The following is a 17,147-nucleotide window of genomic DNA, read 5'->3' on the forward strand; positions in this document are numbered from 1 at the left end:
CGATTTCGGGTTGTTTACTAGATTATCCTTTAAGATCGTTACCACGTCTGAAGTTCAACCATGTGTTTCATATACTATGTCTCTATCAAATTTAAAGGTTATATTTGAAGGTATCAGGGGGCCGAATTTTCAAGGGGACATCGCCTTAGATGACATTACATTCACAACCGGCGATTGCGGCACACCGAGTAAGTATTGTTCAGAATTAGGTAGTTTTAAGGCAGATAATGTTACACTAATATGTATTGTATAAGCACGTGAAAGCAAGGTGGGTCTCATCTATTACTAAAGTTGACTGTATTAGTAAAGACACGCACGACATTACAAGGTTGCACATACTGCCCACTGCAAGTTTTTAAACTATGCAAAAAAAAAGAAAGAGAAGAAAAATAAAAAGGGAGGAAAATGAAGAGCATGGAAGCATAAAACATGTAAAAGATGTTCCATGACATCTGCTCCGGCGACAATTGCTCCGACTGAAAATCCTTACTTAAAGACAACTTTAACTCTATTCTCCAAAACTTAATAACCCCTAATGCTTATCTTTGAATCATTCTGAACGAAAAATCTTACACAACCCTCACTCTAACCCTATTCCCTCTGAGATACATGTATCAAGACCCAAGCAAGTGTCGTGCCACCCATAAATGAAAGAGGTGTTCATTCCGAAACTCTATATTTCCTCTGTAATTCAAATTTAAAAAGGTTTTTTTGCCCCCACATCCGCCTATAAACGCCCATTGATGCGGCAGTATGTTTTCAGATCTGATGGTATGACATTTAAACGATTTTGGTTACTTGTAAGAATTAAATCATGCAGTTATCTCTCCAACAAGGTTTGACACTCGTCAAACAATAAAATATCATTTCCTCCTACGTAATTCTGTCCTGTTAGAGTTGATCGCCTTCATGAACCAAATTGACAATATTGTCCCAGTATTGTAAGCACTTTTGCAATTTGGACTGTGTAGAATGCGCCAAGAGATATACTAAATAGAGAACCCTGCTTTGAGTAGTTTGATCAAGAAGTATTCTCCTATTTTGTGTTTTCTTTAAAATTGTTTTTTTTTACTTTGTTGATGTGTTCATACGTAATTATGCTACTTATTGACAAGCCAACTCCCCATCCACAGCACGCATTTTTTTTCTTGTCATGTTGTGATTTCTTTGTGTGTGTTGAATTGTGTTATTCTAGGTTACTGTGGGTTCGAGAATGGAGTATGTGGTTTCACTCAACCAGTAAGTGATGTCGTACAATGGGTACTAACATCGTCGTCTCCATCTTCGTCATCACCAACACCGACAACCGCCCCGTATCTTCCACCGTTTGATGCTACTTATAGAACACTCGCAGGTACGCCTTTCCTGGATAGAACACAATGTACCTCACGATGCGTTCCACTGTATTTCACAGTGAATGTATCATAGTGTGTCCCACATTATGTATCAGAGTCAAACACTTGCAGTCGAACACTTGCAGGTACGCCCCTCCTGGAAAGAACACAGTGTATCGCTGTGTGTCTTGCAGTGTGTATCTCAGATTTTCTCACAGTATGTCGCACACACAGTGTCTCACAGAATGTCCCTTAGTGTGACTCACCATATCAGACTCAGTGACAGTGTATCACACAATGTGTCTTGCAGTGTGTTTCATAGTATGTCTCACAGTGTATCACACTGGGTCTTACATTGTCTCTTGCAGTGTGTATCAAAGTGTGTCTCACATTATGTCCTAGTGTAAAATCGTGTTTTTCACAATGCGCAATACAACGTGTTTCACAGTGTATAACAGAATTTGTCACTCATTTATAAACCTAGCCACGGAGGATTATCAATTTGTTACTGAGGGTGCTGTGACAATGCTCAGCACCGCCTGTAACAATATATTAATCCTCCGTGGACAGGACCCTGCTCATATTATGTTTTACTGTGTTTTACAATTTTACTCAGATTATATCACAGTGTGTAACATAGCGAAGCACGATGTTAAATTACTTCTACACTCTAGAGATGTAAATGTTTGTTTTCACATTGGGTGAACAATTTGTAAATTATGCTCAAATCAGTTCCAAGAGAAAGTCCTTTTAGTATAAGTATGTTGGAACTTCCTGATGTGATTCGTCTCTAATGCAGTATTAAAAAGCCAAATCATTTCATGAACAGTAAATAAATCACACTCATTAGTCGTTCCAGGAAAATTACGATCAATAGTAAAAAAAAAAAAAGGTGTTCACAAACCTTGCAGTTACTTGCAACTTTTTCAATTGCTTGCTTATCTTGCAAAGGAGGTTTAAAATTATATTTTATTGTTATGATCAATATACCAATTATAAATGATATCAATAAATTATGTCTTGCCTCGCCCCCTGCTTTTTACATCTCCTGATGGCATTGTGTCTATTTTGTCTCCACGTAGGTCACTTTATGTATCTTGAACTTCATGATGATCAGAACAATAACGATGGTGGACTATCGACAGGTGTATTTCCAACAGGAACAGCTGCAGACAGATGCATTAACGTCTGGTTTTATATGCAAAATAGCGTTAAAATAAGTCTGAAGGTAAAACATTTATAGCCATTTATTTAGAGCCCCATTTGAATATACCAGTAGGTACTTCATTGCTTCCATGCTACCAATACTCAGACATATTGAAATTCATGTGGATAATCTATAAAATAATTGTAAGTTAACCTTTCAGTTATTTAGGAATAAGTTGACCACTAATTATGACAGCACCTGTAATGTCACCTTTTATTAAACCAATTGAGAAGATTGCAGTTCACTCAGTGATAGGTTTCATTAAGTATAACTACGTGATTAGCAGTGAATACTGTTATAAGCTATAGAAGTCCTTGTATGTGATTGATTGATAGTACATTTGTTTCCATCACTGACAAGACAGTTTAATCATTCTCCAGGTCATACAGTTAGGATTGACTTCGACGAATCAAAATCAGCTAGCTTCAGTTGTTGGTGAAGATTTGGCAGATGAATGGCACGTAATACAAGCAGCTCTATCCATCACAGAGGAATTCAAGGTAATAATATATCCCTGCTGAAAAGAACACAGTGTCTAACAGTGCGTTCACATTGTACACATAGTGTATTTACAGTATGTCCAGGGTGTGTTCACAGTGTGCACATGGTGTGTTCACAGTTGGTCCACTGTGTGTGTAAAGAATATCCCCAGTGTGTTTACAGAATGCCCACGGTGTATTCAGTGTGTCCACAGTGTACACATGGTGTGTTTACAGAATTCCCACGGTTTTGTTCACAGTGTACACATGGTGTGATTACAGTGTGTCCACAGTGTATCCACGGTGTTGTTCATAGTGTATCCACGGTGTTGTTCACAGTGTATCCAATGTTGTTCATAGTTTATCTACTGTATGTAAAGCATTCCCTGGTGTGTGTACAGTGTGGACATGGTGTTTTCACAGTTTGTCCAAGGTGTGTTCACAGTGTACACATGGTGTCCTTACAGTGTGTCTATGGTGTTGTTACATTGTTTCCACTATGTCTGTAAGTCGTGAACCTGGTGTGTTTTCAGTGTATTCACTCTATGTCCTTAGTTTCTTCCCAATGTGTTTGGAGTGTGTTCATAGTAAAGTGTAGTAGGTTTCATGGTACACCATGTATCTTTCTTTGGCAAGTGTTGGTCCTGAAAAGGATTTTCTACACTATTCTTTGTAAACCTTCAGAAATTCTAGTGTTCAGAGTATGTTAACAGTGGATTCACTTTGTGGATAGCAGTGTGGAACACTTTGTATCATCATCGTCATTTTCATATCACATTTTCACACAGTCTTCTGTGTAAACACATAATGAACACTGACACAGGTATAGGTGAATTGTCTTCAGAGTATTAGATTTGATTATTTTAAGAGTGTGAACTGTATATCCAAATAGTCCAAATAGTCTGTGAAGCTAAGTTCATTCAGCCGCAAGAGGAGTTGGGATCTAGTACTTCTAAAAGTATTGTAATGTAGCTACCGTTGAATGGAGGGTCAACTTAAAACCTATGCCTCTTAATGCATACTTTATAATGATAATCCACTCCCACGAAAGGTTTGCTCAAAATAACCGAGATCTAATTAAGTGAATTGAGGATCTTGAGAATGCAGTATGCGCTTGAAACATTCCTGTTTTAGTTAATTACCATAGATCAAATGACCATACTTGTAAATAAACTAATTCTATACTTTGTTAGATTGTCCTCCCGAAAGCATAGTTTTCCCCTCAATTCTGGAAACTGAAAAGTGAAAAGAAAAGCGAAATATAAATGTCACAACCATTTATAACGCTACGACATAGTTTAGCAGTTACAAAATTACCCATTTTCTATTTTTTTTTTTCAGATCATATTCCAAGCTACGAATCTCGATCAGAATGAGGATGTCTCAATAAGCATCGATGAATTCAAGATTACAGATGGCCTATGTCCTCAACCTGGCAGTTGTGATTTCGAGAATGGTTTCTGTACGTGGAAAAACGAGGAGAACTTCGATGATTTCGACTGGCAGCTCATACAGGGTAGGACGCCCTCTGACAACACAGGCCCGCCATCCGATCACACCAAAGGGACGTCATATGGTAAACGCATCAAGCTCAATTTGTTTTGTTAACGTTGAGATGAACACAAACAAGCGAATGAATACCAATACAAGTAGAAAGTAAGAAAGGCAAAGGCCAAACAGGATGAGAATTAAACAATAAAGAGAATAAAGAGAACAGAATATAATGTTAACAAAATTGCATTACATACATGACATATGGATATAAAAATAATAAGAACGCGCCGTCAATTGAATACACAAAATAAACTCGCAAATCATAAAACAACATTCTTTTTACAACTCCTTCTTATCCCAACTTATATTCCCAGTGCTTCTTACAGAATGTCCATTTCACTGAAAGCATTTTTCTTTACTTCAAACGAATGATTTTCCACATTAATAATTCGTGTTGAAATTAAATCCTCATAAAATTAATATGAACCGCATATTTTCGTCCCTAGTTATCATTTCTTGTCGTCCCCCGGAAGGTTCAATTTTTTTCAGTCCTCACCTTTAGAGTTTAACATACATACTTCTGATATAGAACATCGATGCCACCGGCTCGATCCATTATGACGACAAATACATCAAGTCTTGGAACCCTCATTGACTTTTGATTCCTGCCTTTTCAATCACTTGCAGGCATCTACGCATATGTTGAAACATCCGGCCGTGCAACAGGGGACATTGCCATCCTTAAATCATCTGATTTTCAATCTGGGTCCACACAATGTCTCGAGTTTTATTATTACATGTATGGAACCAACCTTGGTAGACTTGATGTCCAGGCGCTTCAAGACAAGGAAACAATCGGCACAACGTTGAGGTCATATAATGGTACCCAGGGAAGTGCCTGGAGACAATCGCTTGTAAGTCTGCTAATCACTGCTCGTTTTATTCCGTGTGAACAGTCATTTTCAATTTATTTCATTAAACATATCGATCCTGAAATACTTGGAACACTAAAGGACATCGCAGTACAGGAAATGCAGAATTTAAATATGCATTTAAATATTTCCTAGGTAATTGGTTACATACCAGCTTGGTGTTTACCAGCAAAATGCTGTCCTGTCGAGTTCCTACGGGAGTTACCACAAACAGAAACTTTATATTTTATGCATAAATGAGAGTCTTTTTCGTGTGTATATATCATGTGTTATCAGGGGAGCGTTTGATGAAAGGACTTGTCGGACATTTTATCCAACAAGTCCCATTTTATCCGACAGTTTCCATAGTAACAATGCTTCTCAGCCAATCAAAATAAAGAGAAGTTGTCAGATCTGCCTACTTGTCGGACAAATATGTTAATGAAACGCTTTCCATAAGTCGGTAATTGATTGAACTTCCACATGTGATAAACTTGATGTAATGTTTGCTTTTCTCTGCCCTTTCTTACCCATTCACATCTGTTCAATATTTCTTGGTTTCCCTGCTATCCTATAGGTTAACTTTGATATATTTGATGGTTTATACTACACAATCCTTTTCAACGCAAGTGTAGGAGCAACAGGGTTGAGCGACATAGCTATTGATGATATCAGCGTTTACCCGGGTAACTGTTCCGGACGCTCAGGTACGCCTATTGATGTGTTTATTTTTATCTGAGATTGTAGACTTATGTATACTATAGTCCTATCAAGGGGTGGACCCAGGATTTTCCAAAAGAGAGGGCATTTATTTCACTGAAGAATGAAGATGACTTATGTCAAGAAAAAAAGAGGTCTCTACCTATATTGGACATTTTCCAGCTATCACGTTATTCCATAGTCCATCCCAAAACACAACTTTTATCCCCCCCCCCCCCAAAAAAAGAAGATGATTCGGATGCAAGCACAACAAACAAAAATAAAACCTTTTTAGAAGTGCTAGCTACAAAAGTGCACCCGAGGATGCATACATCTATATCGTTATGTGCCTTAATTTCTGACAGTGCCATCTATAATAGACACGTTAGTTGCTTGTAATGGATCTAAGTGTTCCTGAGGTAGAGCTAGGAGGGCGATTGGTCGACGTTGATATTACAAATCCACGGTATTAGAAGTAGAGGTGCACGTATTTACGAAGGGGGTGCTGAGATATCTTGGAGTAATGACATAACATTTTCACTCTTTTCTTGACAGACATTTGCGATTTCTTCGTCGACTTCTGTGATTGGGAACAAGCGGTTGATGATGACACTGATTGGTTGATTGGTTCCGGAAGTGACAGTAACGACCAACCTCTCAGGGACCATACCACAGGAGCCGTAGGAGGTAAAGATTCTTGTGTTCTTGGCTTCAAATCTTCCCTTAAGACATACCTTTTTTTCTCAATAATTAATTTCCCTTTTATCTTGAATATTTTAGTAATTGTTATTCATACATTGTACGCGCTATGGTACTTTTTTGTTTTTAGCGCCTCTAAATATCCATTATTATCATTACGTTTCGATGCTACATAAAAAAACACTCTTCATTCCTCTTGTCTTACAGATATGATAAAGTCCGCTTAATACAATGCCTAACTTTACTCCTGCAAAAAATGTATATTTTGTAAAATCATTTTCATGGTAGAATCATTGCATTCACAATGCAGCTGGAGAAGCACAATAACTTTGAATATTGGTTTGATAGTTTCATTTGAACTAGTTATTTTTTTTTACGAACCTGGGACCATTTTATTACAGTCATTCATTGTTTTGATATATGCCGAACTCCACTAAATTGCGAATCACTGTATTAAGGTCAAATCTCAAATTTACCAAATTAGTTAAATATAATATTGTTCATCACTTACTTCGTAAGGTATTTAAGCTTACTTATGGATAATTGCATGGAATTGTAAACTTTGTTTGCATTTTCTCCTTTCAAATTTAACCTTTACCGACTGATCATGCCATGGAAATTACTGAGATTTAATTTGAACTTTAAAAACGGAGAGGTCAATAACTGATGTAATTGCTCAGATATTGTTTTCATCGATGCTCCGTCTCTTTATAGGAAATTATGCTTACATCGACTTCCGCGATGCACAAACCGAACCTGGTGATCAAGCCCGTCTACTCAGCTTAGAGCGAAACCCGCCTGCCGATGGTCAAGCAGAATGTCTTGGTTTCTGGTATCACTTAAATGAGACGGACGCAGGATCCTTGAACATTATGGCCACATGGGTAGATAATGGCACAACGGTGGTCACTGATCCACTATGGACCATCAGTGGTAACCGTGGTGATCAGTGGTGGTTTGGTGCTACAACGGTCGTCTCTAAGTTTCCCTATCAGGTAACTCATCCTGGAAAGAACACAGTGTCAAAAAGTATGTGCCAGAGGGTTCATTTCCAATGCCAATTCGTCCAATTACCAACCCGTCTGCTATCATTTGGTCTACCATCAGTTCGTCTAATATCCACATGCTCTAATTGCCATTTCGTCCACTGACCATTTCGGCATATAACCAGTTGGTCCAATATACCATTTGGACTAAATAGACCATGTGTTAATTAGGCATTATGAATGAAAATAAAATGAATATTAGATAAACTAGTTATGAGACGAAATGGTCATAGACGAACTGATGATTAGACGAAGTGATGATTAACCCAAATGGTTGTTAGACGAAATGTTGCTTGACGGAATGGCATTAGACAAAAATAAGGTAGATCATGTGGTGAGTGGACGAGTTGGCAGTGTTCACAGTGTGTTATATAAACTACCTTACGGTGTGTACCACAGTGTATTAAACAGCTACCACAGTGTGTCCAACAGAGTGTACCTCAGTTTGTTCAGTGTTCACCTCAGTGATGAACACAATTTGGAATCATCTACAGAGTGTTAAATGGTATAGTTTTTCACAGTGTGGATCACTTTTTATCATAGCTCATATCACTGGGTCATTTGAAGTCTGGTATTGGCGTTGTTGTTGGTGTTGGAATTCGGATTGCTTCCCCTAGCTGAAACATTTTCTAAGTTAATAAAACTGCAATAGATCACATTATTGACATCTCAACATTTAGTGGGTGACTTTTCAGGACCATCTTTATTTTATGTTGGGTGTTATACTCGTGTAAAAATTGACTTAACACCAACACCAAAAGGTCAACACTGCACTTGAAATCACCCAATGTGAACATCGTGTAGAGACTGACACTGTCGGGGTGTCCACAGTGCTATATAGTCCTCACACTGTTGCATTTAAAGGTCTAAATGGTGTGAATCACCTTTTCACAAAGTCCACTCTGTGAAAACGTGGTGGACATTCTAACTGTAGAGTTATCCACAGTGTCATATGATCTTTACACTGTGGAATTAGGAAATTCCAGATCTTTACACAGTGGTGACACTTCGTTCCTTTCAGCATGAAAGACTTAATGGTGATTACAATGACATCAGTTTCCTCTAGCAAGAAACATTTAATTACTTGTGTCTAGATGACGTTTCGAGCATCCAAATACTGTATACAGGGTAAACATTTTAAGCACATAAACATTATCTTCCAGTGCTCCAATTTACATCATTTAATATTTCTTGATGAATTTGCCTTCAATGTATATTAGGTTTGCAAACCTAAGAAGTCGTTCCTTGAGTTCACCGAGATTTTTAGCGCCCACCATGGGCGGAAATCCCAGGAGGGACAGGGGGACACGTCCTCCCTAACCAAAATAGTAGGGGGACACAATATCAAATGTTCCCCTACAATTTTGGGTCTTTTATGATGAAAATAAATGCATCATTCAAAATCGAAATAAAACATGTATTTTGGACTTTTTGGTGATAACCTTTTTTTTTCTTTAGTTTCTCAAATTTTTTTGGTCGAAATTACCTTACATTTGGGGTGATAACTTTTTTTTTTTTTTTTTTTGGGGGGGGCTTCTCAAATGTCCCAGCCCTTGCCCCCCCCCCTACCTTTAGGGAGAGATGTCCGTCCTTGCGGTCCACAATGGGACCGTTCCCAATGCGTTTTAAAATCTTCATTGAGTTAACGGTTACCCACGGCAAAAGCTAAAACCAAAAATTGAGGATGTGATTGCCTCTCACTTTTATCATCAGGTCATCATAGAAGGCACAGTTGGAACTGCGACGACGGGAGGCATTACCATAGACGATGTTGGGTTTACTTCCGGGGCATGTGATCAACCAGGTAAATGAACATACAAGAATTGCCACGTTGATGCATTAGTAAAATGAATCAACGTCTGCATATTTCATCTTTGGTTATTTAGATTTGTTGTGAAATTAATAATAACAATAATGATAATAATAATAATTGGCATTTATATAGCGCTTTATTAATCTACGACTGTTCAAAGCGCTTCACAATTATTATTACCCGGTCACTGGATTCACAGCATTCCAAGCAGCCTGTCAGGCGCAAACTTGCTAAACCAACCACAATGACGGTTGTTTCCTATATACCGGTACCCAATTAGCACCTGGGTGAGAGTGGCAAAGTGTGGATTGACGCCTTGCCAAAGGGCGCTAGGCCATGGTGGGATTCGAACACACGACCCTCTGATTACAAGAGAGTCAGAACCGCTACACCACGGCGCTTCCACATCGTTCGGGACTCTATGTGTGAATTTTTATTGAGCTTGATAAAGCACATTCGTAGCTTTAAAATGGTATATAACTTCGAAGCAGCCCATGTTTTAAATAAAACTCATGCATCTCGTTTACTATAATACACTCCCCATTTTGACAGAATGACGTAGATATACTCTTTGAAATAAGCTAATAATTTCTACTTTTTGAAGAACAATTTTCTTTTTTAAACAGAGAAACTTCCCTGGTGACTTTTGGTTGGTTTTGGTGTGGTTCGTGTGAGTGGGCTTTAAAGAGCACTCCTTTGCAATGGATCTTATTTTCATGTAATTTCTTTTCCGTCGTTTCCATCGTATAAAAATACGATGGAAATGGGACCAGAAAATAGCACAAGTGCTAATCAAGCCTGGCCCCACAAATATCACAAATCAGGTGCGTCTGGTCAGGTATGGGGAGGAAGGTCTGCGGACCATAGTTATTAAGTTAACTTTTTTCCATACCCTGGCAGCTTCAACAGACGCACCTGATACAACGTAATTTTGTCTTGAATTTTATATTATGATTTGTATGACTCTATTGCATTTTGTATTCACTTGTTTGTAATATTTTATTTGATTCTGTATGCAGAATAAAATAATAATAATAATAATAAACGGAAATGATAGCTCATGATAGCTGGTTATCATTTCATTTTATTTTATTTATTTATTTACCAACAATATTCAAATGCTTACAGGTTATGAAACAAATTTCATAACAGTTACACATGTATAAAAATACGATGGAAATGGGACCAGAAAATAGCAAAGTGCTAATCGAGCCTGGCCCCACAAATATCACAAAATCCACATTTAAGAAGGAAAAACAAAACAAAACAAAAATTTAAATTGCAATGTATTCCTTGTAGAGGGTTATCATCAACATTTTTAAAGTATCGTAATTGTATTAATAATCTACTGTAGACTTACATGTTAATGGTGTGAATTTATGAAAACAAATAACTTTGTAGACAATTCCTAAAACTTTTTCTTGATTTCTTCAATTTAATTGACAACGTTTTTTTTTCTTTAACATCATATTGCACTCCATAGGTCACTGTAGCTTCGATCGGGATATGTGTTCGTGGCAAACTACTGGTGATGATGGCGATCACGATGAGCGACCTTGGATACGGGAGTCTGGTAGAACAGTCAGTGGCAACACCGGACCAGCTAATGACCACACTAAAGGGACAGCCGAAGGTACTTTTTCCAATCAAATCTATCTTAAACATTGCCCTAAAAGTAGCAAAAGACCCTTAAAAGGATTGACAAAACGTGGTTTTAATGTGTAGAAAGACACCCTCTATACGAGTATCTAGGCAACATATGACGAGAATTACGGCACACATCATCCATGAGTAGCAAAATACTCTTTAAATAAGTAGCAAGGCACCCTTAAATTGAATAACAAACTGCTTCTTAAATGAATAGAAAAAGCATTGTAGAATGGTAAGTATTGAAATGTCCCTAAAAAGAGGTGTAAAACGACTGTCAAAAGCTTAGCAAAACAAATTTTAAATGGAGAGCAAAATGTAAACGCAATTCAAAATGCCAAATAAACGAAAAAAAGCAAGGCGCCATATAGGTAGATAATTACATAATATACGCCAATGCACAGGTAAATTGCACAAAAAATCATATATTTTTATTAATATGAATCAATTGTGCTAATTTATTTGGCAAATCCTCCTTTTTGCTATAATTCACTATACCCATGGTTAGGTGAAAATATTCTGTGGGCATTCTTAACAACTGATTGTTTTTAAATTTGTATGTATTTCTGTTTTTTCATCTTATTTTATTGTTTTTTGTATTGACTTTGTACATGATATTTACGTTTTTGAGCACTTTTGGTCTAACGTGCATTTACAAAATGTTGGGTAATTTCGTAACTACGCGCCTGGGCATCACAAGTTTGGTCTCAAAAGTTACGGAACACTTAACATTCAGTAAGCAGCACGGTGGAAATATTTCGCGCAACTGATATATCTCGCAAAAATGTGGAGAAGAGCTGAAAAGGCCTCCAGGTCCAAAGGCCCCTTCGGAAAACATGTTAGGGCTAGATTAGGAGCAAAATATATTTTAAATGTGTATTTAATGTGTTTGGATGAAGTAAGTTAACTTAAATCAAGATATTATACTATACATTGCCAAGATGCGTTCACGTTGCTATGTTCTTGTGTTCTCAACAGGTTATTACGTACATGTAGACGCCACGGACGCTGAAGATGGCGACACTGCTACACTCTTTAGTGAAGTCTTCGACCCTTCGTCCGCTGAAGGCGATTGCTTTGCATTCTGGTACCATATGAATGGAAAAGGTAAGATACTAATTTTAAAAAGTCAGATGTTTAAACAACCTTGCGCGAGGCACTTGCGGGTCGCCTAGCAATTCCAGTATGAAAAGTCCTGAGCCCGGTCCAAAGGCCCCTTCGGAAATCTTCATCGATAAGCTCCATTCCCATCTCCACCAACAAAAACAGTTAACAAGTATTCGTTCATCCTAAGAACCATCCCAGACTGGAAGTTCGAACTCCCTCACACCCCCAGCCATTGAAATGAAGAGCACAGAAAACATCGGAACGCACTTCAAATCTACACAAAGCAAAGCAAAGACTAAAAAAGCGTCTTCTCTCTCCGCGCCATCAACATTAATTATGGCACTTCCTGCCCAGTTGGCTCCTACCCAAAGGTGAAGAATAAGGGGTATGCACCCACTCCCATTTACTGCAATACTTTCCTCCAACAATCTGCAAGTCCTCAGATTTTAGATTTTTGTCATCAGATGTGGCGTCAACTACGAATCGTCGTAATGGTGAGGGAAACGATGCTTTGTTGCATCAAGCGGTGACTCCCACTGTTCTCTGTATACTGGTATATAGTCTTTCGCATTTGTTAAGCTTTGGTCTCCTGTGCAAGAGATACATCTAATTGGAGATTCAATAATAAGCCCGTAATTGCATACATGATGTATCTGATCACTACAATTTCGCGTCTCCCATTTATCCTTCTCTCTCTATCTCTCTCTCACCAACAGATTAGGTATTTAAACTAATCTTTTGAAAAAAAAATATCCATTGGGTATCCTAGATGAAGTTTTTGTAAGCATAGACAAAGGTTTGAAAAGTAATCTCTTTCTTTGAATCAACAGGGGAAGTTAACCTAACAGTATACTATCAACAGTTCGACCCTCCTACGACCTATGACCCACAGGAAGTGTTTGTCGTCAGTGGCAATCAAGGTGACATGTGGCTGGAATATCAGTTTGACCTTACCTCGGATATGGAATTCCAGATTTACTTTCGGGTCGTGTACAGCGAGGGAGGCTACATAGATGTGGCTATCGATGATACGAGTCTTACAACAACAAAATGCTCAGGTAAGGCGAAGTTCGTTCACATTGAGTGAAAAAAAAGAAATTTTCCAACCTAAAGATATGCTAGGATCACCCTTAGCACATTTTAGTATCTTTTAGTAGGCAGAAAATTGTTAAACTCTCCATTTCCTTCAGGTGCACCCTAATTAAACGCAAGGAGTTTTAAGAGATGGAAAGCCATCCATCACATTGCCTTTAAAGTCATTTTATTAAATGCTGCGAGGACAAAATATGTTACACATGTTCTTCATTGGACTTTTCTTGCAGACTGATTCCCACCTAAATAAGTGAATTGTTAGCTTGTTTTTGAATACTTGTACTGAAGGACATGGACATGATAAATGGATATTCCAGGTACTGGGACCAGTGAAACTTAATGATGTCCTTTTGGGAGTTTGCTCTAAAAGAAAATGGTATGTTATGTTCCCTTGAATAAACGAAAAGAATAGTGCGGTTGATTGACTGGAGAAAACAAAATGAAATGCAAAATTGTATTTGGTGTCAGGGTATTTATTGACGCATGAAGATAACAAACAATTCGATATTGTATGTAATTCTATTATCTATGATTTTTTGTTGACCGGTAAACAGTGAAATTCTGCGATTCGATAACCTTTCCCTTACAGAATACAACCAATGGCACTGTACGTTCCAGGATGGTCTATGTGGATATACACAAGCTGATGATGATGAACAAGATTGGACTAGCAAGTTCGGTCGTACACCATCTTTTGACACGGGCCCAAATCACGACCACACCATCGGCAATGGTAGGGTGTATTTTGGAACATTTTTTTTTTAGATCTAAGGAAATGAATTCATAAAGTGGTTATAAGAATCAACAAACCGTTAAGGCTTGGTCCCAATCCACCTATAACGGATGGAGAGAGGATGTAAAAGGGAAAAGAACCTTAGAAAACGTTATGTATCTGTTGTGTACTCTTTGCATACGTGTTCCATAAGCTCACATCCATCGAGCATTTATCCACTATGATTAATTTGTTTGCCCATTTTTTCCATTCAGGGCCACCCCAGAAATTTTGCTCGTCCGCTCTATCCGTTTATAATGCGTTTTATGTCCGTCGCCCAGTGGGACCAGGCCTTTACTTGTTTTATTATGACGATAGAATTATGCGATGCAACATTTACATATACATATTGCTAAAGATGATATTTCTTGAGGCCACCACAAACCTTACGCCTGGTCCACAATCTGATTTGGAACATCTCGCATTTTGCCGATTTTCTGAAATTGGGAAAGAAAAGTATATTATTTTGAGTTTCAAATTAACTGTAAGAATACTAAATATTTGGGATGAGTGAAACTGGAGAGGATGCGCGCTACTGCCACCAATCAGTAAGAACGTTCGTTGCATTTGTGCTCGTCTGCATTCAAGCATGAATCTAATTTATGTCATAATTAATTATTTGTGAATCCCCCACCACCTAGATTAAGACGTAACTAACTGACACATACACATTGGTTGATCAATCCAGCGTTCAAGCAGGAAAATCCTTTAATGAACCATTGTATGTGTGTTTTGTGTATAATTATGTCTGTCTGTCTTGCCAATAATATTCTATGTAGTTTTTAATGTGTATTTTAATTCATTATGTTCAGTATTGCCTCTCTTAGTAGCTCATGTACATGAATGCGCATGTGCGTGCGTGTATTCGTTTGTGTGTGTGTGTGTGTGTGTGTGTGTGTGTGAATTTAGGTGCATACCATTGTAAGTTATTTCATTCTTCCGTTCCTCTTCACTCTTTCTTCTCAAGGCTCTCCTCTCCTGTCTCAACTTTCATCTTTTCGATATACCTCCTAGCTCTGCCGTCTTCTTAATTCTATCCCTTAATCTTCTACCCTCTATACCCTTTTCTCTCCTATTCTGTTCGCTTACATAATGTATATGTATGTATTCTCATGTCTCTTTGCATTGTAAATATGATGATCTATAATACAAGCTGTACTTTTTAAACGATTACCTCAGTTCTGATTATTTTTGGATTTGATTATTGTTAATTCATTGATGACATGTATAATTTTTTGTAGAATTGAAATAAACTTGAACTTGAACCTAAACATTGCTTACTACCTCTCCAGTCTTCGGTGAATACCTTTACTTGGAGACCTCAACTGGGAACGCCGGTGACAAGGCACGGCTCCTCAGTGCGTTCGCCCCACCAGGCAAATACTGCATTGACTTCTGGTTCCACATGTACGGTCAACACGTTAACACGCTTAATGTCTACATTCAAAGGAATGCAACGATCCTGGACCTACCAGTGTGGACTAGGTCTGGGTCTATTGGCAATCAATGGATGGAAGGATATGTGGACGTGGTTGACGTCGAGGAATTCAGGGTAAATTTACACTCTTACCGAAATAAGTCAAAATAAGTAATGTCTATAAAGTAAACATGCTTTCAGAGAACCTTTATGCGCCATGACCGCTTTTAGACAGTATGTAGGAGAGTGGGTCACTGTCATTGAAGAGCAGATAGCATCTGCAGGTATCGTCCTGAAAACTTACCAAAAATCTGGATGAAATCACATTAAAAATTTTTCTTAGCCATTACATTATTATTTAGCCATTGGCGCCTTAAGTTTGAAACGAAAAAATGTGCATATTTTTTAGTTAAGTGAAATTTCGCTTACAATTTAGATTGAGAAATGAAATGATCAAGTACTTGAAAAACTGATCAATATTATTCTTCAATTCAAATTCATCAACTCTATTTCTCTTCCCGTTTTGTGTGTGTTTGTTGGATAGGTTGTTTATGAAGCAATCAGAGGAATATCATACCTTGGAGACATCGCCATTGATGACCTTGACCTGATTGAAGGGGAATGCACAGGTAAAAATTGGTTTTTTCCCCTTTTATCTGACACCACTAGCCTGTAATAACAATGTTAATGCACATCCTAATCATTATAATAGATAGGGGAGAAGAATAAGATTTTGAGAGCTCACGGAATGTAATTATAAACTAGTGATAGTGAAAATTGAAAACGGTGAATGAGTAGTCTTCTTTGAGGGGCGTCTTTTTCAATCCATTGTACTTATTATGACTGTCCCCTCCCATGAAATGACCGTTACTTTTTTACTACGACATATTATTGTTAATTCGTTATATAGGTATGTTGTATGTTCATCTGTTGCATGGAAATAAAAGAATCAATTAATGATAAAGCCCTTTATTTCATGATCATCATGACCATAGACATTTGCTTCATACGGATAGTTTGCTTTGACCTTTGACCTTAGGTACCCATATGTGTGATTTTCAACACGATGACCTATGTGGATATCATCAGGAAACTATCAAGGACGATTTCGATTGGCTGCAAGGATCCGGAAGTACGTTGACCCCTGGAACTGGTCCCACAGTAGACCACACCTATGGTACCGATTACGGTAAGTTTTTGATGAAATCAAGAATAATGATAATAACAATAATATCAATTATAATGATAATAGGCATTTATATAGCGCCATCTATCAAGAAAATTGCCCCGGCTTTAGCTCGAGCTGCCTTTCAGTGCTCATGCATTCAAGGAATTAATCCTGCCGGGTACCCATTCACCTCACCTGGGTTGAGTGCAGCAAAATGTGGATACATTTTTTGCTGAAGGAAATTATGCCATGGCTGGGATTC

General features: G+C 37.9%; 2 protein-coding genes and 1 long non-coding RNA gene across 3 annotated transcripts in view; all 3 read left to right on the forward strand.

The window, feature by feature from the left end:
- The first annotated feature begins 50 nt into the window (after positions 1–50).
- Positions 51–9,103, forward strand: LOC121417850 (MAM and LDL-receptor class A domain-containing protein 1-like). Its single transcript, XM_041611582.1, has 10 exons — positions 51–188; positions 1,196–1,354; positions 2,417–2,562; positions 2,922–3,041; positions 4,362–4,596; positions 5,202–5,428; positions 6,003–6,132; positions 6,680–6,811; positions 7,538–7,852; positions 9,090–9,103. The coding sequence occupies exons 1-10, from the start codon at positions 77–79 to the stop codon at positions 9,101–9,103; spliced, it is 1,590 nt and encodes a 529-aa protein (XP_041467516.1). The 5' UTR covers positions 51–76.
- Positions 9,104–9,586: 483 nt separating this feature from the next.
- Positions 9,587–12,377, forward strand: LOC121417569. Its single transcript, XR_005970387.1, has 3 exons — positions 9,587–9,673; positions 11,166–11,315; positions 12,308–12,377. It is a non-coding gene; the product is annotated as an uncharacterized LOC121417569 (long non-coding RNA).
- Positions 12,378–15,669: 3,292 nt separating this feature from the next.
- Positions 15,670–17,147, forward strand: part of LOC121417851 (MAM and LDL-receptor class A domain-containing protein 1-like) — a 66,911-nt gene continuing 65,433 nt past the window's right edge. Inside the window, exons 1-3 of the mRNA XM_041611584.1 lie at positions 15,670–15,852; positions 16,262–16,346; positions 16,757–16,906. Coding sequence (XP_041467518.1) covers positions 15,706–15,852; positions 16,262–16,346; positions 16,757–16,906 — 382 coding nt within the window. The 5' untranslated portion in view covers positions 15,670–15,705. The remainder of the gene's footprint in view (positions 15,853–16,261; positions 16,347–16,756; positions 16,907–17,147) is intronic.

Source organism: Lytechinus variegatus, chromosome 6 (assembly GCF_018143015.1).
Source record: "Lytechinus variegatus isolate NC3 chromosome 6, Lvar_3.0, whole genome shotgun sequence".
NCBI lineage: Eukaryota > Metazoa > Echinodermata > Echinoidea > Temnopleuroida > Toxopneustidae > Lytechinus > Lytechinus variegatus.